The sequence below is a fragment of the Erythrolamprus reginae genome, chromosome 3, assembly GCF_031021105.1.
Source record: "Erythrolamprus reginae isolate rEryReg1 chromosome 3, rEryReg1.hap1, whole genome shotgun sequence".
In the NCBI taxonomy this organism is placed as follows: Eukaryota; Metazoa; Chordata; class Lepidosauria; order Squamata; family Dipsadidae; genus Erythrolamprus; species Erythrolamprus reginae.
Window position 1 is genome coordinate 204264272 of NC_091952.1, and position 24571 is coordinate 204288842.

Genomic DNA, 24571 nt, shown 5'->3' on the forward strand with positions numbered 1-24571 from the left:
TTTTTTTGTCCAAACTTTTTTTAGCCCCCCCCCCATGTGCCCCATGGTTTTGTAAATGTAAAAAATGTGCCGCTGCTCAAAAAAGATTGAAAATCACTGTCTTATAGTCTGGAGTGTCTTATAGTCCCCCAAAACTACAGTTTACACATATATGCAATAAAGGATATTTCTTCATAAATTGCATCAATGTAATATTGCCCCATTAAAATACTCCTGTATAATACTCCCGGATCAAAGTAGGGAGAATTCATATTCATTTGAAGTGGACATCATACTTAAGTGGTTAGCAGAGGGTGTGTGAATAAGTGCATTAATGTGGCCTATCGTCCCTGTCACTATATTTTTATTCTTTTTCTCATTTTTGTTTGACAAATTATAATTAATTAATTAATTCAGTTTAGAAGGCAGTTTAGTCCATTGGTTAAGACACTAGGGTATAAACTAGGGGTCTGTGAGTACTTGTTTTAGGGCTAGGGGGTTTAGGAAAGTCACTCTTTCTCAGCTCAACCCACCTCACAGGGCTGCTGTGGGGAAAACAGAAGGAAGGAGTATTAGGTATTTCACTGTTTTGAGTTATTTATAAAAAATAATAAAGTTGGGATATATTCACAATTCATTTAGAAATTATTCAGATCCCCTTCAATTTGTCAATTTTGTGATGCTGCAACCTGATTTTACAATTGTTGAAATTCATTTTTTTCTAATTAATCCACATGCAGTAAAGTAAAAACATGACAAACTAAAACAAAATTTTACAAATGTCTCCTCTTCCATAATCATATTTAAATAGAGTCTATCTATAGAGGCATTCTTAATTAAAATTAATTAACTTCTGGGTTCCTTCTTCCAAAATATGCTTTTATGTCCAGTGTTAAATTATTTTCTTTCATTCTGTTATGAGTCAAGGCCTACTTGTATTTATAAAATAGGCTGGCTAGTGTATAGAGGAGAGTTCTCCATAGAAACAAACTGGACTATTTGAAATGTTTAATACCTTGCACTATAATTGATATATCACACTGACCACATGAAAGACATGTGTCTCTAAGATTAAAATAGCACAAAATCATTATGTTTAGATGCTTCAGTGCATGAAAATAGACCTTATGCTCCAAAATAGATGTGCTATTTTTTAGTAACAAAAATGATTTTGTGTGGTGAAGTGCCCTCTAGTGAAAAAATAAAGTGAAATGATGATCAGTTAAATTAAAGGGAAAAAAGAAAAATCTAGCTGGTTCTCAATCTGTATGTATGTATGTATGTATGTATGTATGTATGTATGTATGTATGTATGTATGTATGTATGTATGTATGTATACTTCTGCACTAATAGTGGGGCCAGTACTTCTGCACTAATAGTGGGGCAATTCTTCTCTGGATTTTGAGGCAGTAGATAAGTGTAGAACAAGGAAGTCCATATGGCATAACTTTTCTCCCCCAGCAAATTGCTGTGATAAAATTAGCCTCATGAACTATGGTGTGTTGTGCGGACCAGAACTTAGCAGAGGAAACCAGTTATAATTAGCTGATTTACAACTGTAAACATTAAGGGTTCAGAATTTTATGAGGTGTGGAATAAGTGATATAATTGGTTAGAACAGGGAAATAAAGATGTATAAAAATTAATGTAAATAACCGTATGAAACATATACTACCATAAAAATGTTTATTGATATATAAATTGGAAAAATTAATTTTTTTAAAAAAGAAGGGTTCCCTTTTAGTTGATGATGGCCAAATGTCACATATGCATAAACCTAATTAAGAGCTTTTGTAAAAAAATATACTTAATCTTGCAGAAATATAAAACAGATGTTAAAAGCCCCAAACTAAAGAAAAGTTCAACTGACTTGGTTTTGGCTATGTCTTGTCAAAATACACAACTGTATATGTAACCAGGAAGAATGCAGCCAAGGAATTGATTAGTCTAATTCACGGGTGTCAAACTTGTGGCCCTCATGTCTCATCTGACCACGTCCACACCCAGTTTACTGAAGGGAGGAAAGTTGCAATATGTCACCTGATGCCACCGTGACGATGTGAGTTTGACACCCTAGTTGAATTATATAGCATTTTTATACCTGTCATGAACAACTTTTGATGATAATTTATCAAAACTCTCTGGATTGTCATTGCTGTTTTGATTTAAGCAGCGTAGGCGGGTTCCTATTGGCTCTAACCAGTTCTATAGAACTGTTAGTATACAGGTGATGATGTCACAGAGCTGGTTCTGTCTCAGTGCCAGTCCGTGGGCGTCACCATCTTGTTTTTCGCTTCTGAGCACGTGCAGAAGCTGCATTCACAGCTTTTTAAAAAATAGATGTTTTTATTGAAAATACAAAACAATACAATATTATTATTAATATTTATTATTATTTATTAGATTTGCATGCCACCCCTCCCCAAAGACTCAATAACAAAATCATAATACACAATTAAGCAACTATAACAAAAAACCTAAACAATCAAAAATGAAAAAGCAAACTAAACACTTTAAAAAGAGAGAAATGTCCTATTTCTCTCATAGCTACCATACATTTAACATATTGCATCACATGTCTTATGCAGTTATCTGTATCGTTTAGTCTATTAAGTTTCTAATAGAAAGCGATTGATGAAAGTTATTCACATTAACTAATATTAATTAGTTAATCAATTAGAAGCTGGGTTTTTAAGCACTCGTGAGCACTTTTACTCGAGACAGCCACCGGCTATTATTATTATTATTATTATTATTATTATTATTATTATTATTATTATTATTATTATTTATTAGATTTGTATGTTGCCCCTCTCTGAAGACTCGGGGCGGCTCACAACAGCAATAAAAAACAGTATAATAATGAAACAAACCCCCCCTCCCAACAATTAAAAACCATACAACAGTGGCTTACTACCTTTTCCTCTCTGACTTCTGTTAGCAGAGAGAAGGAAGAGGCAGCGGTGAGTCTTTTTTTGCTTTCCGCCCTCCTGTTGCTACAAGAGCTTTGCGGTACAGAGGCTTCTTCCTCCATAGGCTGTGAGGACAGGAGTGGCTGCCTACCAAGGTTTGGGAAAGGAAGTGGGCTGCATTAAAGAAAGGTAAAAGGAAAATGGAATGGGTGGTGTGTGGGGCGGGAGAGAAGCGTATCTTGCAGTGAGGTGCAATTTGGGGGTGGCAAATGGGGTAGGAGGGCCACAATGTATCTTACTGGAAATTGACAGCTCTGAATCTTGTGGCTTTAGGGGGGGGATTCTTAAAAAGGAAAGTCTGTCCAGCAGAGTTTGAAACCTTGGTTCGAGATGGGTTTCCTCCATCTCCATGGGACCCTGCATTCTCAAAGTCTACAGCCTTGGAAAAACTCCTGGCCCTTGCACACTAAATAAAAACTTCTCGCCAGTGTGAGAAGCTAATTGCCACACACTCACATGTTTTTCTTTACTGTGCAAGAGCCAGGAGGTGCTCGAAGGCTGTAATAGAAGCCTGGGCTAAGCCGGCCTGAGTGGCTTTGAGGTCAGATGGCAGGGATCCGAGTGAGCATTGCACTGTAGTATCTGCTCATGGGTTTATCTGAATGCCCATTTTTTTGGTGTTGGCAGTATCTTTAGCTGTGCCCGCTTGTATATGTCCAAATAATCCAGCAAAGACACCAGAGGAGTTGCAGAAGGTGCTGTGAGCACCCCTTGGTAGGGATTACAGATGCTGTTACACTTGGTTTCCTTCCAGTTTGTCTGTTTCTGCTTGGACAGTAGAATCGAGGCCATGTTACAGCTTTTGGTAAGCTGCTTCCATAACTTTCAAAAGAATCTACAATTCTCAAATTGTAAAAAAAAAAAAAGTTGATAAAATGTATCCTTTCTGTTAGGCAGAAAACATAGTAATGCGTATTACTATATTAATGTTATTGAAATACAATTTTGCAAGTCTTCATGTTGTATATTAATTTTCTTTGCAGAAAAATGGTTTATAAATTACTGATATAAAGAAGTGGAAAGAAAATTCAGTTTATCCAATACTATCATAGCACTTTGCCACTCCCTAAGCACATTCTTAGGGTTAAAGAAGTGCTTTCTGTGCATAATAAAATGGGGTGAAAATGCAATAGGTGCTAGCATGAAAATGTTCTTTTCGTTATGGAAGTCATATTGGTATCTAATTAAATGAAAAATTTCCCACTGAAACGTATTTAATATTATAGTTAATATTCTTTTGGTTTTCTCAAGATAAAAAAAAAATTGAATTCCTCCCTAATTTCCTAGACTGTCACAAACTATAATATGATATTTAAACTGAATCAGGCAAACTACAATTTGCATCCAAATTTGAAATGACTCCATCTTCATACTGCATTTGGCAAAATGTTTGTTTACATTTTTAATTGCTAATTTAAAGCAAAAAGGAGTGTCTTACGTAAATGGTATACATTGTGTTTTGTTTTCTAGCAGTACAGCACTGAAACTGAGTATCACGATATCTTATGACTATGAAATTCTTTAAACTGTAATAAATTTTGTCATGACTTTGATATGCCAGTAAGGGGAGTCGTTACACTTTGGGAAGCTATGTTGGAGGAAATTGTATAGAAATAATAAATAAAATGGTGTTTGCATTTATAAACAATATAAATATCAGATATTTTGATGTTCCAAATCAACCCCCCTGAACCTTTAAGATAACAGAAGCAAATATACTGCATACTTTTAGATCAATGCATTAAATAGGATTTTTAAAACAAAGAAAAAAATAAAAAAATAAAATGACATTCATTCTTTTCTTTAACTTTCAAAGTTACAGCAGAAACCACAGAAGGAAAAAGTTTTAGATTCATAAATAAATAACTTTGTGAAGTTAAGTTATATTAAAAATGCAGATCCTCCCTCCCTCCCTTCCCTTCCCCTCCCCTCCCCTTCTCTCCTCTTCTTCTCTAAAATACTTAATACATTCTGGCAATAACTAAAGAATATTCTAAAAATAGAAAGTCTAATATATTTCTTCTTCTAAATGATGCATACATTTACTATGATAGTAAATTCACTATGGGTGAATTTGGCTTGCGTCTATCCTTTTAGTGACCCATTCAAAGTAACAGTGGTGCTGAAAAACAACAACTGGTCCTTGTACTTATGACAACGTCCCCATGAACACATGAACAAAATTTTCCTGGATAGATAAGCAAAGTAAATCTTTTTATTGGCTCAGCTGCTAAGGCATTTATCTAAGGTTACAATAATATAGCATATGTTCCATTATGCTATATTTATATTCTTATATTCTGATTACAATATAAGGAGAGTGAGAGAAAGACAGGGAGAGAAAAGAAGTGTAACATGAATTCCTTTAACAGATGCAGTGATACCGCATCCTACAAACCCCTTGTCATACAAACTTTTTGAGATACAAACCCGGGGTTTAAGATTTTTTTGCCTCTTCCTCCAAACTATTTTCACCTTACAAACCCAAGCCGCCGCCACTGGGATGCCCCGCCTCCGGATTTCTATTGTCAGCTAAGTGCCCGTTTTTGCGCTGCTGGGATTCCCCTGAGGCTCCCCTCCATAGGAAACACCACCTCCGGACTTCCGTGTTTTTGCGATGCTGCAGGGGAATCCCAGCAGTGCAAAAATGGGTGCTTTGCTGGCAACGGAAGTCCAGAGGTGGGGTTTTCCAGCGAGGAGAGCCTCAGCGAAATCACAGCATCACAAAAACACAGAAGTCTGGAGGTGGGTTTTTGAGGACTTCTGTGTTTTTGCAATGCTGCAATTTTGCTGAGGCTCCCCTCGCTGGGAAACCCCACTTCTGGACTTCCGTTGCCAGCAAAGCACCCATTTTTGCGCTGCTGGGATTCCCCTGCTGGGATTCCCCTGCAGCATCACAAAAACACAGAAGTCTGGAGGTGGGGTTTCCCATGGAGGGAGCCTCAGGGGAATCCCAGCAGCACAAAAATGGGCATTTCGGCTGGCAAAAGGGGTGAGTTTTGGGCTTGCATGCATTAATCGCTTTTCCATTGATTCCTATGGGAAACATTGTTTTGTCTTACAAACCTTTCACCCTACAAACCTTACAAATTGGTTCCAGAACCAATTAAGTTCGTAAGATGAGGTATCACTGTACTTTCAATTAGTAAATAAACATTTGTATGGTGGATTAATTCATTCTTCTGCAATGGCTTCTTTTTAATTGTAAAAAAGTAAAAGTTTCTTATTATTTTTAACATGTATACATTATTATACATATAACATATGCTTGATAAACCCATGGATTTCACAATGGAAAATCTTACAGAAATCTATTTAATTTTTTATTATTTTAATAGTAATCAATTCTGATTATTGTATCTTATAACAGTTCACAAGACTTTCTGAATTCATAGTTTTTACTCAAGTTATTTTACACTTGCAAAGCACTGAAGCTTCCTATTATTGAATTTATAAATATGTTTTCTGTTTAATAAACCACTCAAGAGGAAAAAATGATTCTACAATACATTTATGTAAAATAGTTCTGTTCTGTCCTTCTGGTACTTACTATATACATTGTTATTTGTATAATTTACTAGACTTTTCAACCTTGGTAGCCTAAAATGCAGCAAACGCATTAAAGATACAACAGGCATCAAAATACTTTAGAAAAGCAATACTGTAAAAAGAAAGATTAGAAATAAAGCTTAACCTTTAAGTACATACACCCACACATGGGCTGCTTCTATCATTTAAATGGCAGAAAAATCCTCTTTATGCACAAATGTTGTGTTGCAAATGGCTGCTTTCAGACAGATGGTTCTGCATTTTGGTTCTCTAACTATTAAGTTAATTCTGTTGTCCTGCAAATAAATGTAAAGTACTGAAAACATGTTGATAGTCATATGTGAAATTTACATTTTTATATCATTACAAATGTGTTTTCTGAAACAAATCCCATGTTAATGTCTTTCCATATTTAAGTTTTGCAGGTTTATTGCTGTTATGTTTCTCCCCCTTCTTAGACAGGTGTTAAACACACTGTTTGCTTCCTCATTTATCACACTAATGAAGGGCTAATTGTTCATTTAAAACCTGGACTCACGGATGATCTTTATGGCACAAAATTATCTTTCCCCAATCCAGGCTATTCATTATCATTTGTCACTGTCATTTCAGCCCTTCACTGAATTTGTCATTTGGATGTTGTTCCTATCAAAATCAGTCTGAATGGATACTTCAGGTAATATTTCATATGGAATAACTTTTTCACATGTTTAAAGCAATTTGGATCAAACATCAACCACACAAGATAAAGTATGTCAACAGAAGAAGTCGAAGTTACCTTATCTTTGGATAAACCTTACTGACTGCAAGTAATTCCCCTGAAAAGGTAAGAATTCTCCAGATAACCTCTGTGATGATAAGTTATTTGTTTCCAACTTAGACTCTTCCAGAACTTTGGGACTAAACACACAAACGAAACTAAATTTAACTATAGTTGTTTATATAGTCTGCAATTTATTTTAATAAAGTACCTGTAGCTAATAAAATGTTACCTTAGAAACAGTATATAATGAATCCTCTATTAGACAACAAAATGTTTCTTCTCAGATAACCAAGGATAGCAGATATTAAGATCTAAATATTTTAGCTAAATGCTTAACAGAAGTACCTGGCAACTTATTTCTAGATCAAAGTGCCATTACAGTTTTATAATTTTTAGTGAAGACTAATTTTGGTTATGTTCCTTTGTCTAACATGAGTTCACACATTGATCATGGAGAGGACTTGAAAATGGAAATGTAATATTGTGAAGTGTAAATACATCTTGAAATGAAATAGTTGCAAAAAGTGGTTAGTATTTACTTTATCTGTTTATATTTCATGTATTTTTGTATATCTTGTTTGTATGTTGTTTTGTTTCTAACTAAAAAACTCAATAAAGATTATCAAAATGAAAAAAAAAGAAAATGTAAATGGTTATTTTTCTGGGTATTAAGATCACATGCAATTCAGAATCTGAAGAAGATAGTCACAGATATTCCATCTACCTTTGTTCCCAATAGAAAACTGTTATACACTATTGGGCCATAACATATAAATTATTACTAGCAAGCATTTCCAATCTTCTATGAGCTTTCCCTCTGCACCATTTATCCTTTGAACATAAATTCAAGGAATTCCAGAAGGTGCTTTACTGGAATGCAATATTTCTTATGAATGAAAGAAAGTATATAAAAGATGCATTTATGCTACCTCACAGTATATTTAATAGATGAATATTTTTACAAGAAGCCCAAACTAATTCAAGTTGTAAGACACCAACATTGTCAGCAGTAAAAATTATCTAATCCTACCCTTCTCCTTCCTCACATTCCTGACCGTATATCCTCCCAGGAAATTTTCTATGGAGGATCTCCGTAATCCAGGTCATCGTTGACCCAAAGATGCTTTTTCAAAAGGCAACTGGACAAAAGGCAACTGGTTGAACCAGAAAGTTCAGTTGACTCTTGAAAAAGCACCTTTGGGATACCCAGGAAAAGCAACAAGAAATTAAAATAGATCCTAAGGATGGAAGTGAATAATCTTTGGAGGGGTCCTCCCTTCCATTTTGAAAAATGAAATGCCTGTTTACATAGTAAGGCACATGGTGGGAAAGGATAGATAATGCAATAATGTCACTTGACTTCAACATCAAAACCCTGAGGAAAAGCAATAGTTTTTCTGCCCGCAAGCAGACAATATCCCTGGTATTATGAAAAGCTTATAATCTGGTTTCTCTGACATCTGACTGCAGGGCTTGCTGTTTGAAAAAATAAACTTTGCCTAAATTGAACCTCTGGTCTGCTTCAGCAGTCATTCTTAAATGAAATGAAAGTTACAAGGACATAGTCCCACAACCTCTATTTTCTCATGATAATTTTATTAAAATACTTCTATACTACTTCAGATTTTTTTTAAAAAAATCCAAGATCTCTGTCCCAAATTTAACCATCTGTATAAAGGAGGGGGGGGAGGAAGAAGAGAGTTTAAGGGAAGATGAAAATGAAGCTTGTAAGATTAAAAGAAAAGAAAAGAATAATATACTATTACACAGAGAAAAAGTGGTGAATAGAAAATTGAATCAAAATAACTTTTAAGTAAATTTTAAAACAAAAAAGAGAAAGAGAAACATCTAATAGAAGGAATTTCAATATATAAGTGACAGTGAAATAAAACATGCCAAAAGATGATAAATAACACAACATATAGAATTTAACATATTTAGTTTTGATTCCATTTCTATAAGCACAAATTAGTTTCTTGCTTAAATTAGTATCAAAATCTACTTTCATATCTGACTAAAAGGAAGATCAAAAAGCAAGAGCAGAGAGAAAGAGAGAGAAGAGAGGGATATAACTTGTAAAAATATACAGGGAGGATGCCTCAGCAGAAGGGCAGCGCCGGACTTACCCGGCAGGCAGGCTTTGCTGGAGGGACCGGGAGACACGGTCCCTCATGGCGGCCGCCATCTTGGATCCCGGGCGAAGTCTCGCGATGCGAGACTTCGCTCGGGAGAGCAGGGCCTGATTGGCTGAGGCCCTGATTGGTCCGGGCGGGGCCTGCTTGCCCTATATAAGGGCGAGCAGGCCCGAGGCTCTTCCTTTTCGCCCGGACCGATCTACCGAGCAGACATTCGATCGGTCTGCTCCGTCGGCCATTTTGTTTGGCGACCTCGTGCGAGGCGCCATTTTGAGGCCTGTGGTGGGGCGGAAAGCCTTTTCGATCATTAGCGGAGCCAGCATCGGCTGGGCTCCGCTCCGGTTTGGAGCCTCATTATCCTTCATAGTAGGGAGGGGGGTGCTGCCTCTGGTGGCCTCGCGGGCCCGCGGGGGTCGCTGGGGGGGTTGTAGGCCTGGGATAAAGGCCTGGTTTTGGGCCTTGTCGCCCATTGGAAGGGGGGATTGGCTTCCTTGGTGGGTTTGTGCCACTGAGGCCTGCTGTTAGGGCAGGCCTTGTTCAAGGGGTGCAGGGCCCGTTGGGGGAGGGCTTGGTCCCGCCCTATTCTTTCTTGTTAAAAAATAGATTGTAGTGGCATGGCCCCTAAAAAGCGGCCAGCTAAGGCCCTCCCGGCCCAACCTGTGGTGTGGCCTAGGAGGGCTGCCAGGCCGTCTGCCCGGGCTCGGGCGTCGGCAGAGGGGCCCCCGGGGGGGATCCCGGTGGGGGGGGTGGTAGGCTTTATGCCCACAGTCCCTCAACCCGAGGTGTCCCCTTCTCTCTCCTGGGCCAGGGTCCTGGAGCGGCTCGACGAGTTGGAGAGGTGGCGGTTGGGGGCAGGCCCGGAGGGGCTTTCCTCGGCTGCCACCGCAGCTTGGGGCGCAGACCCCGAAGAGGAGTCGGCCCCAACTGGGCAAGTGGCCCACGAAGTCCAGATGGCGGGAACCGGACAGGCGGGCAGCACCGGGCAGACGGGCCATGCGGGACAGATGGCCCAGCCTGGGCAATGGTCATCTTTCCAGGCCCCAACCAGGATGGGCCCACCGTGGATGGCTTCTACCCCTTACGGGGCAGGTGAGGTTGCACCACATGCAGGCACATCTCCGCTACTGCCCATCCAGGGTCCAGGGTTCATCCCGCCAGCTATGGGGGGTGGCAACAGTTTCACGGGGGCTGCTGCAGGCACCTGTGGTCAGGTTTGGTCCCCGCCAGCCCCGCCAGTGGGGGCGCTGGGGGTGCCCGTCCCACCGGGGGCGGGGGTGGGGGGTTGGATTCCTCCTCCACCGGCCATTATGCCACCGGTCCCATTCATGTATCCACCGGGGCTTGGGGTGCTGGGCTCGGGGGCCACCACGGTGTGGGACCCGTTCGCCAGCATCAAGCCTGGGGCCATCCCTTGTGGGTTGCCCGCCACACCTCTAGGGTACCATCTGCACCCGTCAGTTAAGGAGGCAATCTGGCGGGGGGAGTACGTTGATTTGTTCTCCATCTTGAACAGGGAGGTCCCTAAACAAGATAAGGAGGTTGTCCCTGGGGAGAAAGTGAAAAAGACAAAGGTCACGAAATGCTTCAGCTCGTGGCTGTATGCATTTCTGACCTTTGCGTCGGTGGTCATTCAGAGGCAGCCGGGGAGGGCCGCTGCCTTGCTGAAGTACATCGACCTGATAGCGAGGGCCCATTTTGAGTATGGGGGGACCATATGGAGGCACTACGACAAGGGCTTCCGTATGCGTATTGCCCATGACCCCTACTTGCCTTGGGATATGGTGGTTCCGGACCTGTGGTTCCAGGCCACTCATATGTCAGGGAAGGAGGGCTGTGATAGGACCGATAGCGGTCACTTTATGGAGGAGGAGCCCGCGACGCCCGCGCCGGCCAAGGCCGTGGCGGGTGCCGTTAGTAAGGGTGCCTCTTTAATATGTCACGAGTTCGCTGCAAAGGGGGCGTGTTTTCGCCCCATTTGCAGGTTTCGTCACGCCTGCGGAAGTTGTGGGGGAAACCATTCCGCAGCCGTGTGCCCCCGCCCCAAGAAGGGGATTGAAAAGAAAGGCTCGGGTCCCCCAAAGCCTCCCCCACCTGCTGGGGGAAAAGGGGCCCAGCCCAATTAATTTAGGGGTGCTTGAGGGTTGGTTGGGCGACTACCACCCTCGCTCGAGAGCGGCCGCTCTCTTGCTAGGTTTTGCAGAGGGATTTAGGATCCCTTATCAGGGTGTTAGGAAGGCCTTCATGTCTGACAACCTTAGGTCGGTTGTTGGTCATGAAGACATTGTTAGGGAGAAGATTGGGAAGGAGGTTGCCGAAGGCAGGGTCCTGGGCCCCTTTTCGGAGCCGCCCTTCCCGAATCTTCGTGTGTCTCCCTTAGGTGTGGTTCCCAAAAAGGCGAGTGGTGAATTTAGGTTGATTCACCATTTGTCTTTTCCAAAAGGGGAGTCAGTGAATGATTTCATTCCTGACGAGTTGTGTTCAGTCCGGTATGCATCCTTTGATGCAGCCGTGACTATGGTTAGGAAGTGTGGGGTGGGAGCCCTTATGGGTAAATGCGACATTAAGTCGGCATTCCGGCTCCTCCCCATACACCCAGACGACTTTGAGCTGTTGGGCTTCCATTTCGAGGGGGGCTATTACGTGGACAGAGCTTTGCCCATGGGGTGCTCTGTCTCGTGCTCTCTTTTTGAGAGTTTTAGCACCTTCTTGGAGTGGGCGCTCAGGAGGCAAAGTGGCCTGGGTACGGTCGTTCACTACCTTGATGATTTCCTTTTGGCGGGGCCTGCGCATTCGGAGCAATGTTTTGCTTTGATGCGGGACTTCGAAGCCCTTTGTGCTCAATTAGGGGTGCCTTTAGCCTCTGAGAAGACCGAAGGCCCCGCCACCAGGATTACCTTTCTGGGTATTGAATTGGACTCAGAGGAGCAATCTTCCAGATTGCCCCTAGAGAAGTTGGTAAAGATTAAGCGGAAGCTTGATGAGGTTCTGGGCTGCCGGAAGGTGACCCTACGGCAGCTTCAGGAACTGGCAGGCATCCTTAATTTTGCCTGTCGGGTAGTTGTTCCTGGAAGGGCTTTTTCCAGGAGGTTGTATGATGCGATGAAGGGGCTCCGTTTGCCCCATCATCGTACCCGCCTTTGCGTCGGGGTCAGGGCTGACCTTGGCGTGTGGCGGGATTTTTTGGATAGATTTAACGGGTTGTCTTTCTGGAGGCACGAGCTTCTGTTGGAAGCTGAGTTGCAGCTCTGCTCTGACGCCGCGGGGACTTGTGGTTTCGGGGTAGTGTTAGGTGACCAGTGGTGCTGGTCGGCATGGCCTCCGGAATGGAGTGCCTCTTCGTTGGTTAAGGACCTTACGTTCCTGGAGCTCTTCCCCTTAGTAGTGGCCTTGGAGCTTTGGGGGGAGCAGTTTAGGGACAAGACTGTGCACTTTTGGTGTGACAACCTAGCGGTTGTCCATGTGGTGAATGCCTTGTCCTCGAAGAGCGACAGGGTCATGCGGCTTGTCCGCCATTTTGTGCACAGGTCCTTGTCTCTAAACGCATTGTTTTTGGCTAAGCATGTCCCCGGGTTAGATAACGGGGTTGCTGATGCCTTGTCCCGTGGTCAGTTGTCCAGGTTTCGGACCCTGGCCCCGTGGGCCCGAGAACTGCCAGAAGCGTTCCCCAGCCACCTCTGGAGTCTGGGAGGGATTCAGAGTGGTGGAGAGGCGAGGCATCCCGGGCAATCTCCTTGTCTGTAGCGCCCGGCACCCTCAGGGCATACCAGCGTGCAGGTAAGGAGTTTGGGGAGTTCAGGCAGGGCAGGGGTTACCAGCTTAGTTGGCCTGTCCCTGTAGAGCATTTGGCCGAGTTTTGCGTCCAACTTAGGCAGCGTGGCCTGTCAGTTAGGACGATCCGGTCCCGGTTAGCCGGCCTCGCCTTTCTGTCCAAGGCGGGGGGGTTTGCGGATCTTTCGGGTGACTTTCGCATCCGGAAGATGCTGGAGGGCTGGCTTAGGGAGCAAGCGGGGGCCCCAGGTGACACTCGTCAGCCCCTGACGGTGGAGCAGCTGTCATTAATCAACGTGGTTTTTGGCAGTCTGTGTTCCTCATTGTACGAGGCCCGTCTTTTCAGGGCAGCGGCTTGTGTCATGTTCTTTGGGGCCCTTCGGGTCAGCGAGGCCATGGCTTCGTCTCAGGCTGACACTTCGCTCCGGGCCTTCCAGTTCGCTGATCTGACCTTTAGACAAGGGGGGGTGTCCCTTGTAGTGAGAAGGTCTAAAACGGATCAGCTGCACAGAGGGGTTGCCTTACACCTTAGTGCGGCCGCCGACCAGTCGGTGTGTCCGGTGGCCGCCCTACGGCTTTATTGTGGTCTGAGGGGGTCTGGCCAGGGGTACCTGTTTAGGCATTGTGACGGTACCCCTCTGACCCGTTTCCAATTCTGGGCTTTAGTATCTAGGGCGATGGCCCAGGTGGGCATGGATCCCGCCGGTTATGGAACGCATTCGTTCCGTATCGGCGCCGCCACTAGCGCGGCACTTTCTGGTTTCCCGGCCCATCGGATTCGGGAGATCGGCCGCTGGCGGTCAGCGGCATATTTGGGTTATGTTAGGCCCGCTGAGGATCCCAGGCAGGGCTTAGGCTAGGTAACCTCTCTGTGTCTGTGTCCTCTTGCAGGTCCCCAGGCTAACACGAAACCGACGGCGCTGCTGTGTGGCCACAGCATGATTTTCTGGGCCGGCCGCGCGGCAGCCAGGAGCGCCATCGGGACCCACCTGTCCCTGGGGCGGTGGGTCAACGTTACCTGGATGGGCCGGAGAGGTATGCGGTGGGAGGGTCTCCTACCGGCGTTGCTGGGCGGTCAGCATTCTGTGGCTGCGCCCGGCAATATGGGGGGCGGCTCCTGGAGTCGCGCCCAAAGGGGTCTGGGTGGGCAGCGTCCTGTGGCCGCACCCAGGTGGCTGGTATTGCACTTAGGTGGCAATGACCTGTGCATGCTGGGAGGCCTGGCGCTGCTCATCCAGGCACGCGAAGACCTGCGAAGGCTTCGTGAGGTCTGGCCCACCACGCAGGTGGTGTGGTCAGACATTTTACCTAGGATTGTGTGGAGGGATGCCTCTTCCCTTAGGGCCATTCACCGGGCTAGGAGACGGGTGAATAGGGCTATGGGGAAAACGGTTAGAGAATTGGGTGGAGTGGTAATACCTCATCCCCTTATATCAATAGATAAGCCATGGCTCTACCGTAATGATGGCGTTCACCTGTCTGACCAGGGGAACGCCATCTTCTTACAGGACCTGCAGCGGTCTCTGCGTGAGCTGGCGCAGCTAGAGGGGGGAGTCGGGGGGCCAAGATAGAGATCTGACCCCCGCTCCTGTGGCAGGTTAGGGGCGGAAAATTGGGTGGTTTAGCAACCGCGCGTTCTCCCTTGGGCATCTTTGGGGATGATTGACAGGTTCTCCGCAAGCTCATGGAGGGAGTTTCTGCCTGAGCAGCTGGGGGGAACCTGTCTTTGGGTCCTACACCTTTAATTCCCCGATTCGGGTTAGCCGGTGGGACCCCCCTCATGCACAGCATGGCAGAAAAGGTCACAGGTGACGGCCTGGCCCTCACCTGGACCTTGCATCGAGATACGCCCATGAGTTGCCCAGGAATGTTTGCTGGCATACGTCATTTCCGCCCCGGAAGTATTTGTTTGACCCTGCAGGTCCAGTTCCGGGTCATAGTTGTTTATGCTAATTTATGCAAAAATATTTGAATAAATTATGCAAATTTATGTTAATAAAAATGACCCAATTTTAAATCCAGCTCTGGTGTCCGTGTCGTTACTCCGTCTCTCCAGCAAATGTAAACTAGCTGTTCCATATATAGTAATTAACTGCATGTAACAAAAACTTCGTTTTGCACAGGAAAAAAACCATACTAATGTAGCCACTTTCATAACTCTTCTTCCAGCAGAAAAACAAAAGGGAGGAAGAAAGAGCCAGGATGAGATAGGAAGGAGACGCAGAGCAGAAAAGAAAGTTTAGAAATTAACAAGTTAAACGAACATCATCTATTTTGAGCTAGTTTCTATTATTGCCAAACTTGTGGAAGTAAGGATAGTGAGATACAATTGTTTCTTCATCCTTATCACACCTACCAATAGTCACCAGTCACTATTTCTTGGTCCCTCCGTGGTGGAAGCAATACCAAAGTTCACCTCTAAACTGGTGAAGAATATGCTCCATATCTGATGGACAAAGCCACTTAAATTTAATTTACTTTAGACTCCAGATCTAAAACACAATCAACAGAGATGTATCAGGGAAGACATGATAGCAGGGTTCCAATACTTGAGGGGTTGCCACACAGAGGATGGGGCCAGACTGTTTTCCAAGACACCAGAAGGCCAGACAAGGAATAATGGATGGAAACTGACCAAGGAGAAATTCAAACCTGGAAATAAGGAGAAACTTTGTGACATTTTTGACTGCCAAAATCCAGACACCCATTCCAGCAAGGAATCAGGCTTTCCTGGTGCTTCTTCTTCTTTTTGGCCAAGTAATGATAATCTGGATTTCTTTAGTCCCTCAACATAATCCCAATTAACAACAACAGAGTTGGAAGGGACCTTGGAGGTCTTCTAGCCCAACCTCCTGCTTAGGCAGGAGACCCTACACTACTTCAGACAAATGGTTATCCAACATTTTCTTAAAAGCTTCCAATGTTGGAGCATTCACAACTTCTGGAGGCAAGCTATTCCACTGATTAATTGTTCTAACTGTCAGGAAATTTCTCCTTAGTTCTAAGTTGCTTCTCTCCTTGTTTAGTTTCCAGAAATTGCTTCTTGTTCTACCCTCAGGTGCTTTGGAAATTAAATAGGCACAATGTAAATTTTAATAAGATTAGATGGGAACAGTTTGTCTTATCTACATTTTCTCTGCATGGAAAATGAAACTTTGTTTGCCCAAGAACAAAGCCGAAGACAAAGATGACTGAAACCTACATGGGAATAAACCCAAATATTCCAAGACCTTTATATCTGTACCTGTGAAAATCTACAAAAGCAAGTTCCATAAACTATTTCCTTTGTAGTCTCTTTAAGAGCAACCTATATGTAACAGGGAATTTAATGGCATATTTTTCAAGCTAAAGTGAACTAAAATTGTATTGTAAAAGTATTGTACTTCAAGAATACATTAAAGAACCTTGGAACTCAAGCTTTAAGTATATTTCATATTCTGACTGACATAATATATTATGTGCTGAGTGCTTCTGTACCAGAGACAAATTCCTTGTGAGTCTTGGCTGAACAAATTGTGTATATCATGGTCAAATAAAGTTCAATTCAATTCAGTTTGCAATTAATGTCAAATGACAATCAAATATACAATGCTGCATATCCGAGCAATAACATTTGTGGAAGTTCAAAATAATAAAAAAAGATCCTTGGTATTGTTGGAGCATTCTGTGTTTCCTTGTTGTATGTATGGTTATTAATTGACTTTTTTCAGAAAAAAAAATCTTATTATACAGTGTAGTGTAGGCTAAGGCAGTGATGGTGAACCTATGGCCTGCATGCACAGGTGGTAATTAGAGCCATATCTGAGGGCATGCGATGCATTGTCCCATGTCAGCTCCATCTTGCATGCACACACTGCCTAGCTAATTTTCTACCTTCTTTTCAGCTATTTTTGCTCTCCCTAGGCTTTAGGAAAGTCTCTTGAACCCTGAGGATGGCGAAAAATGGCCCAACCAGAAGTTTGGAAATGAACTTCCGATTGGTCCATTTGGCTGTTTTCCGCCATCCACAGGCTTTAGGAAGCTTCCTTGAATCCTGGAGACAGCGAAAAACAGCCCAATGGGCAAAATGGAAATTTGTTTCTAAACTTCTGGTTAGCCTGTTGGCCCATTTTTTGCTATCCCCAAGCTTTGGGAGTCTGGAGGCTTCAATAAAGCCTGTGATTATGTGCATGGGAGGGAGCAGTGTGTAGGCATGCATAAGGGAAGGACATGGGTGTGGTCACATGTGCGCATAGCACATACACACAGACTCTTGGCCCCTGTTGGCCACTGAGCCAAAAAAAGGTTCGCCATCACTGGACTAAGGTCTGTAACATACCCTTCAGAACTAAATGGTTTCAATTTTTCATTAGTCTACGGAGTCTACGGAGAGGGGCAGCATACAAATCTAATAAATAATAATAATAATAATAATAATAATAATAATAATAACAATAAATAATAATTATTATTATTATCTTACATGGTAAAAACCAACCAACCAATGAACCAATTCAAACCTCTTCTCTGAGTGTACTATAATCTTAATATACAGGTGTAACATAATTCTGAGTACACTATATCTGAGAAAAAATGCTTTTGACTGTATGCATTGCAGAATCATCCAGTGGCAGCTATCTCATCAATAAAAATCTTTAGGAAATTAATGATTTGTTAATCTGCCTCCCTTTAAAAAAATTAGTAAAAATGTTGCTTAATGATTTGTTAAAAGTGTATTGTCTCTGAAGGGGTTGATCTGAAGTTGTGTCACTCCCAACAAAAGTTAATTATCCTAGCATATATTATTTTAATCAGCTAGAAATATAGTAGACCCAAAGATGAACAGCCTCTTTTAGGAAAACTGCAAAGTGCAAGAAGCTTCTATATACTGTTTACCATTTAGCCAGCTGCAATTATACGTATAGCTCAGGTACTATACGTAGACATCATATTAATATATTTAAATTAAATACACATGTAAGATAGAATTTCATATTGCAAACAAACAAACAAAGAAAAAGCCACAGATCAGCAATAACTAATCATACAAGTTCATATGTTGGAGCAAATAGAATGCTTGGCTGCATAGCTACAGGTATAACAAGCAGGAAGAAAAGTTAGGAAGGATCATAAGAAAGAAATGTTGTGGTTCAATATATTCCTATCCTGTTTTCCCCAAAATAAGAAATCCCCTGATAATAAACACAGTCGGGTTTTGAATGCATGGCAATAAGGCCAAGTGGTTATTTCAGGGTTCAAATAAATTTAAGACAGGATCTTATTTTCAGGGAAACATGGTAATACTTGGCAAAGTGATCAGGTTGTTGCTGTTCAATGTGCATTTTTTTTTTGCTACTAGGAAGGTACAACATAAATATTCTTACAATTACAAATACCTGAAAGGAAAAAACAATGCACTTACTAAACACTTTTACTGAGATTTTTCCCCTATGCACTTTAGCTTTCCTTCCCACTTCCTTTTTAAAACTTTCTATTTCAGTTATGCAGAAGATATAGACATTGTCTTCTTTCTAATTATGTAATGATCATGTAATCCCAAAAAATGTAATTAATCAAAAGATTTCATTTCAAATGACTTATTCAATTTGGCTTCTTTGAAATTCAACTGTGTATGAATTCCTAGTTATAGATAATTAAAGAGAGATAATAATCATTTGGAATAATAAAAGGTCTATACTGGCTTTCATCTTCTTTCTACTGTCCTTTAGAGATAATGTATCAATAGCATCCACTGCATATTTGTGGTCAAAAGAAGGGCTCGCGCTCTGTCCATCATTTTGATGATATCAACCCACTCTGAATGGTGCTGAAATGTGGATATTTCCTCCATTCCTAAAGTAAATTAAATTTCTGAACAGATTCTGGGTTGTCATTTAGATTTTCTCAAAAGTCTATGTTATTTAATATGAACTAATATATATTTAATCACATATGTACTCGCTGCAGACTTATGCCAGCGGTGGATTCCACTTACCTTTGCCACTGCTTTGCATTGCAATGTTTCGTATGCATCCCCTCGTGCAAGTCACTTATGTGCATGCTCAGAAGGTACTTTCAGTCCAAAACACAGCTGAGGAACTGGTTGAGCTTTTTTCAAAGCACAACATGAGGAGAAATCATCCAAACACCAAAAAAATTGGCAATTTTTTTTTAACGGCATACACAGACCGGCAGACATAACCATGTGAAGCCATCTTCACATCATTAGTGGCTCACTAACAGTTCAGGCAGTCTGGTCCAAACTGGAAGGAACCCACCCCTAACGTTTGCTGAATGTATGTACAATATGAATGTACATGTTTCTAAGGATCTCTATCATGGGATACAAGCCACCAAAACAGGAAATAAAGGGACAACAACAAGGATTATTATAGTGAATAAGGAAAGTATCCCATTCTGGAGATTAAGACTTGATTCAGCTCTTCCAGGCTTAATAACTATTGATTAGGTCTATTATTAATTATCTTTTATTTAATCTATGACACCTTGTTATTTTTTTCTGTACAAGTTCAATATGTTTCCAATATCTCCCAATAAAATTAGATTTCATAAGACACAGTATTTGGGTGGGGAGGAGATTGATTCATGCAAACCTCTGAGTGAGAATTAATGGATAGTTTCAGTTCATTCATTGATGCTGTTGATTTCAGTCTCTTTTTGCAATTGTTCTGTTTAACTCCCACTGCAGCCTGTAAAGGTTTTTTTAAAAATGTTTGCTTTTGATTTAAAGGCAAAGAGACACCTTGGTGCACACAGCTGCACAAACACAAGACTTATCTGCAGCTTCTTAAACTTAAGACTTAAATGAGTCTTCTTCCAGGATGTGTAGCAATTGTGTAATCCCAGAATATATTAGATCTGCTTTAGCAATACTTGTGCTTAATGGTCTTCGTTCAATCAAATTCTTAATCATTTCTTGGTTGTAACCATCCCCATTTTTGATGCACTCACTTTCGATGACTCCCATATTTTTTGGAATAGTTATTGTATTTTCAGTTATTCCTCCTCAAGAATACTTTTTATGTATTATTTTCTCCATTGATACATAGTTTATTTCTAGAATATTGTTTAGCATTTTACCTTACTAAATTCAACTTTCTTGAAACTCCCAATCTTTTTTTTTAAATACCCACACCCTCTCTCAGTGTCAAAGCTAGATGCCTTTTTTCCTCTGTGTGGGAGAAATTTGCAGATATTTGTAAATTTATTAAGAAAGTTCTTAATATCTACATTATTTATTTTACCTGTATGTTGATCTTCAATGCAGGTTTGCAGATATGTGAAGACAATTAGACCCGCTACGCCAAATGCCAGTACAGATACATATGTTAGTTTCAGATTCATGGCCCTACTTTTGAATAACCTCAGAAGAGGGCACAGTTCACTTTTCAGAGATTCCGCATATTTTTTCCTCCTCAGGTTCTTCTAGAAAAATATAATCTGGAAAGGTACAATAAAAACATTAATTTTCTATTATTTTCCATTTCTCCTACAACTTTTTATGCACATATAATTATATTTTAAACACTTTCTGTAGATCAACCTTAGAATTTAAAACATCTCTACGGTCCCTATGTCAATATTCACAAAGTAGTCAGGTGTTATCATATTCCTAGTAGTATTAGAAAGCTTAACTTAAAGAACTTAAGGTCAAAAGAAACTGAATCAAAACATTCTACATACTAATGAGTAATTGCTTAGATTTATGAACCACAGGGGCATATTAATCTATAGTGTTCCCGCAATTTCTAGTGCTTGCTCATGCAAGCTTGGATGATACATAAAACAAAGTCAGATTTTTTAAAAATGAATTATTTATCTTCATTTTTAATGTAGCAAACAACAGCTTTGCATCCAACAACTTGCCATTTTGTAGAAATACGCATTTCAAAATAAAGGAAATTTGTTCAACTTCAATCACGTTTAATTTGCAGTACCACAAATGTTTTTTCACATAATTCCAATATCAACATACAGCCTGGAGGGAAGATAAAATGTTCACTAACTTCACATAGATCTATGTTAGTAATTTAATTGAAAGCATTGTGACAATATTTATCAGATATATTGAAGGTATGAAACTGGAACAAAAGGGCACCATCTGATTCAGTAGAAAAAATATTCAGAAAGGCATAAATATAACAGAAAAGTGAGCAAAAAACTTTAATCAAGATGCTTCCATAAGTCAATAATTATTCAACCCTCTAGTTCAGTGATGGCGAACCTGTGGCACGCAGAGTCATTTCCAAAGGCAGGCAAGGCATTGCCCTATATCAGCTCCAGCGCATATGCACGCCCTGACTATCTGATTATTGCCCTTCTTTTCTGCTGTTTTCGCTCTCCACCGGCTCCAGGAAAGCCTCCTGAAGTCTGGGGACCAAGAAAAATGGCCCATTGGCCCAACAGGAAGTTTGGAAGCAATAGCAATAGCATTTAGATTTATATACCACTTCACAGTGCTTTACGGCCTCTCTAAGTGGTTTACAGAATCAGCATATTGTCCCCAACAATTTGGGTCCTCATTTTGCCCACCTCGGAAGGATGGAAGACTGAGTCAACCTTGAGCCTGGTGAGATTTGCTCAGCCAAACTGCTGGCAGCCAGTGATCAGAAGAAGTAGCCTGCAGTACTGCATTCTAACCACTGCACCACCATGGCTCTTCGCTGTGTCCAGGCTTCAGGAGCCTTTCCTGAAGTCTGGGGTGCCGAAAAACGGCCCAACAGGGCTACTGTAAGTCTGAAGGCTTCAGTGAGGCCGGTGCACATGCGCGGGCCTCACGATCCTTTTGGTACCCGAGCCAAAAAAGGTTTGCCATCACAGCTCTAGTTCCTTCTTTCTCCAACAATGAACTCTTATGGAAAAGTGAATTCTTTTCAATATTTCCTGTTAGCCATTTAACACTCATATCAAGTACATAAATAATTTTATAGGCCTCTACAAATAAAATGAAATAAAAGCAAAATACCATGACATGAACAATGACATGAACAAATCTGGTTCAGGTAGTATCTCGGCCTCTTGTTTTGAAACCATTCAGACTCCTCAAAGTCTGCCAATTTCATCAGTATTTTTTAATAAAGCAAAATGCTGTCAATAATGGCTAATCTTTTTGTCATTGTGTGCCAAAAGTGTGGCCGTGTGTGCCAGCACCCAAAATGCAATACATGGGGGGCCTGCACATGCATGCATGCTCCCCCATGCTCCCCACACATAGTAACATAAGAAGAACCAGGCTGAATCAGGTCAAAGCGCATCAAGTCCAGCATTCTGTGTCACGCAGTGGCCCACCAATTGTACATGGGGATCTTGAGCAGAAAGAGAAGGCAAAATCCTCCCTTTCCCTTGATCCTTAACAAATGGCACCAAGGGAATCCTGCCTGCCTCAACCAACATCGAGGAGACACTTGGACACCCGTTTCAATAACCACCGATACACTTGGCATCCATGAATATGTCTAATCCTGCCTTGAAGCTAACTATCTTCCCCAGGCCTATATAATTTATGTATGGTATGTTTCTGTGCATGTCTTGTTTTTAAATAAGGGATTTTTAGATATTTTTAAATATTAGATTTGTTATTGTACATTGTTTTTATTATTGCAGTGAGCCGCTCTGAGTCTACGGAGGCCTACAAATCTAAATAATAATAATAATAATATTAATAATAATAATAATAATAATAATAATAATAATAACAACAACAACCAGGCTGACAGCTGTCAGAAGGGGCAGCATGCAAATCTAATTAATAATAATAATAACAACAACAACAACAACAACAAGGCTGACATCTGTCACAACCTCTTCTGGAAGTGAATTCCATAAACCAATGACCCTCTGGGTGAAGAAATATTTCCCTTTATTTGTCCTCATTTTCTTACCCATGAGTTTTTAGGGAATGCCCCTAAATGAACGGCCCCCATACATGCACAAATAACCCTCTGTGCCCCATTTTGTGCCTAATAGGCCTTCCTGCAACCACCTGGAACCAAAAATGGGCTGGGGGGCAGTGCAACAGCCCCAATGCCCTGTTTATGGCCTAGTAGACATCCCAGCAGCTTCCTGGAACCAAAAACAGGCTGTGGGAGGCACAACAATCCCCTCTGCCCCATTTTGGGCCTGGTAGGCCTCCCTACAGCCTCTTGGGACCAAAAATGGGCTGTGGGGGGGCACATAGGGCAGGGTTGACTATCCCTTCATTCCCCTATCCTCACTCATGCACATGTGACCCCTGTGCATGCACACACATCTCCCCCATGCACCCGCCTGTACATCCTGAAAATTAGCTGGCTGGCAGGTGCATGTGCACATGCGCAGTGGAGCTGAGCTGGATGACGGCTCATGTGCTCGCAGAGAAGGCTCTGCATGCCAGCTGTGGCAGCGTGCAATAGATTCACCATCATGGTGCTATATTTATCATATGCATTTGTATTTGTATTTATATGCCGCCCACTCCAACAGGACTTAGGGTGGCTATATAAACAACAAACAAGGCATGTAAAACTTATTGCACTTATTTTACATTTTACAAATCCAATCAAAGATTCCTAACAATGAAAATTCCATCCTCATCTACTCTGGTTATGTTATTATGTTATTTTCACACATACCACTTAGTTGAAAGTGATATTTTTTTTAAAAAAAACACAACCCACCTTTACCCAATTTTTTTGCCTGTATCCTATCTACCAATCGGATTAAATAACCGCTTTTCTCACAGGCTCACTGCTTATATTTCCATGGATTTATTTATAGACCTCTCTGATTGCATATGTTAGATTAGCTGAAAAGGCAAATAACAGAATTTGCACTGCAAATTAATAAGATATACTCTAATCCAAACTCTTTTGGAGACAGGATGATGAATAAATACACTAGCAGAGGAAGCTAATACAGTAGAACCTCTGGTCATGAATGCTTCTGACCACAGCCAAATCGGGTTCTGACCAAAAAAAAAAATCATTTTTTTCCTTGTGGCTGATTTTCCCTTCTGCATCGTTTTTTTGTAAGTGCCAAATTTCCAAAATTAGTTTTGGGTCATGACCAAATCAGGTTGTGACTAAAGTTACGGAAAAAATTACCAGAAGTTCTACTGTAAAAGTTATTTATTATGAGTTATACTTTTATATGCCAAAAGTATATATAAAAGCAATGCCTATCAAAAGCTATTTGCCAATTTATAAAGATACCAATTAAGACAAACCTTCTTAACCGTCAGATTCTAACCAGTGGGTTTAAGTAAAACATGCTCAAGATGAAAGAAAGCTGAAGAATAACCTTACTTGCAACTCAGAGCATCAGAAGAAAATCATTAATTTAAATTCCTTTCTTCTGCCACTCAAACACAGCAGGATGTTATAGCTGACAAAAATTCAATGTGAAAATGGTCTGTAGACTGCAAGAA

General features: G+C 41.5%; 1 protein-coding gene across 7 annotated transcripts in view; it reads right to left on the reverse strand.

The window, feature by feature from the left end:
* The window catches only part of CHST9 (carbohydrate sulfotransferase 9), a 74753-nt gene that overhangs the window by 28731 nt on the left and 21451 nt on the right, over positions 1 to 24571 (reverse strand). For all 7 annotated transcript variants that reach the window (XM_070747684.1, XM_070747686.1, XM_070747682.1 and 4 more), the window contains one exon: positions 20412 to 20607. In XM_070747684.1, coding sequence (XP_070603785.1) covers positions 20412 to 20511 — 100 coding nt within the window. In that variant the 5' untranslated portion in view covers positions 20512 to 20607. The remainder of the gene's footprint in view (positions 1 to 20411; positions 20608 to 24571) is intronic.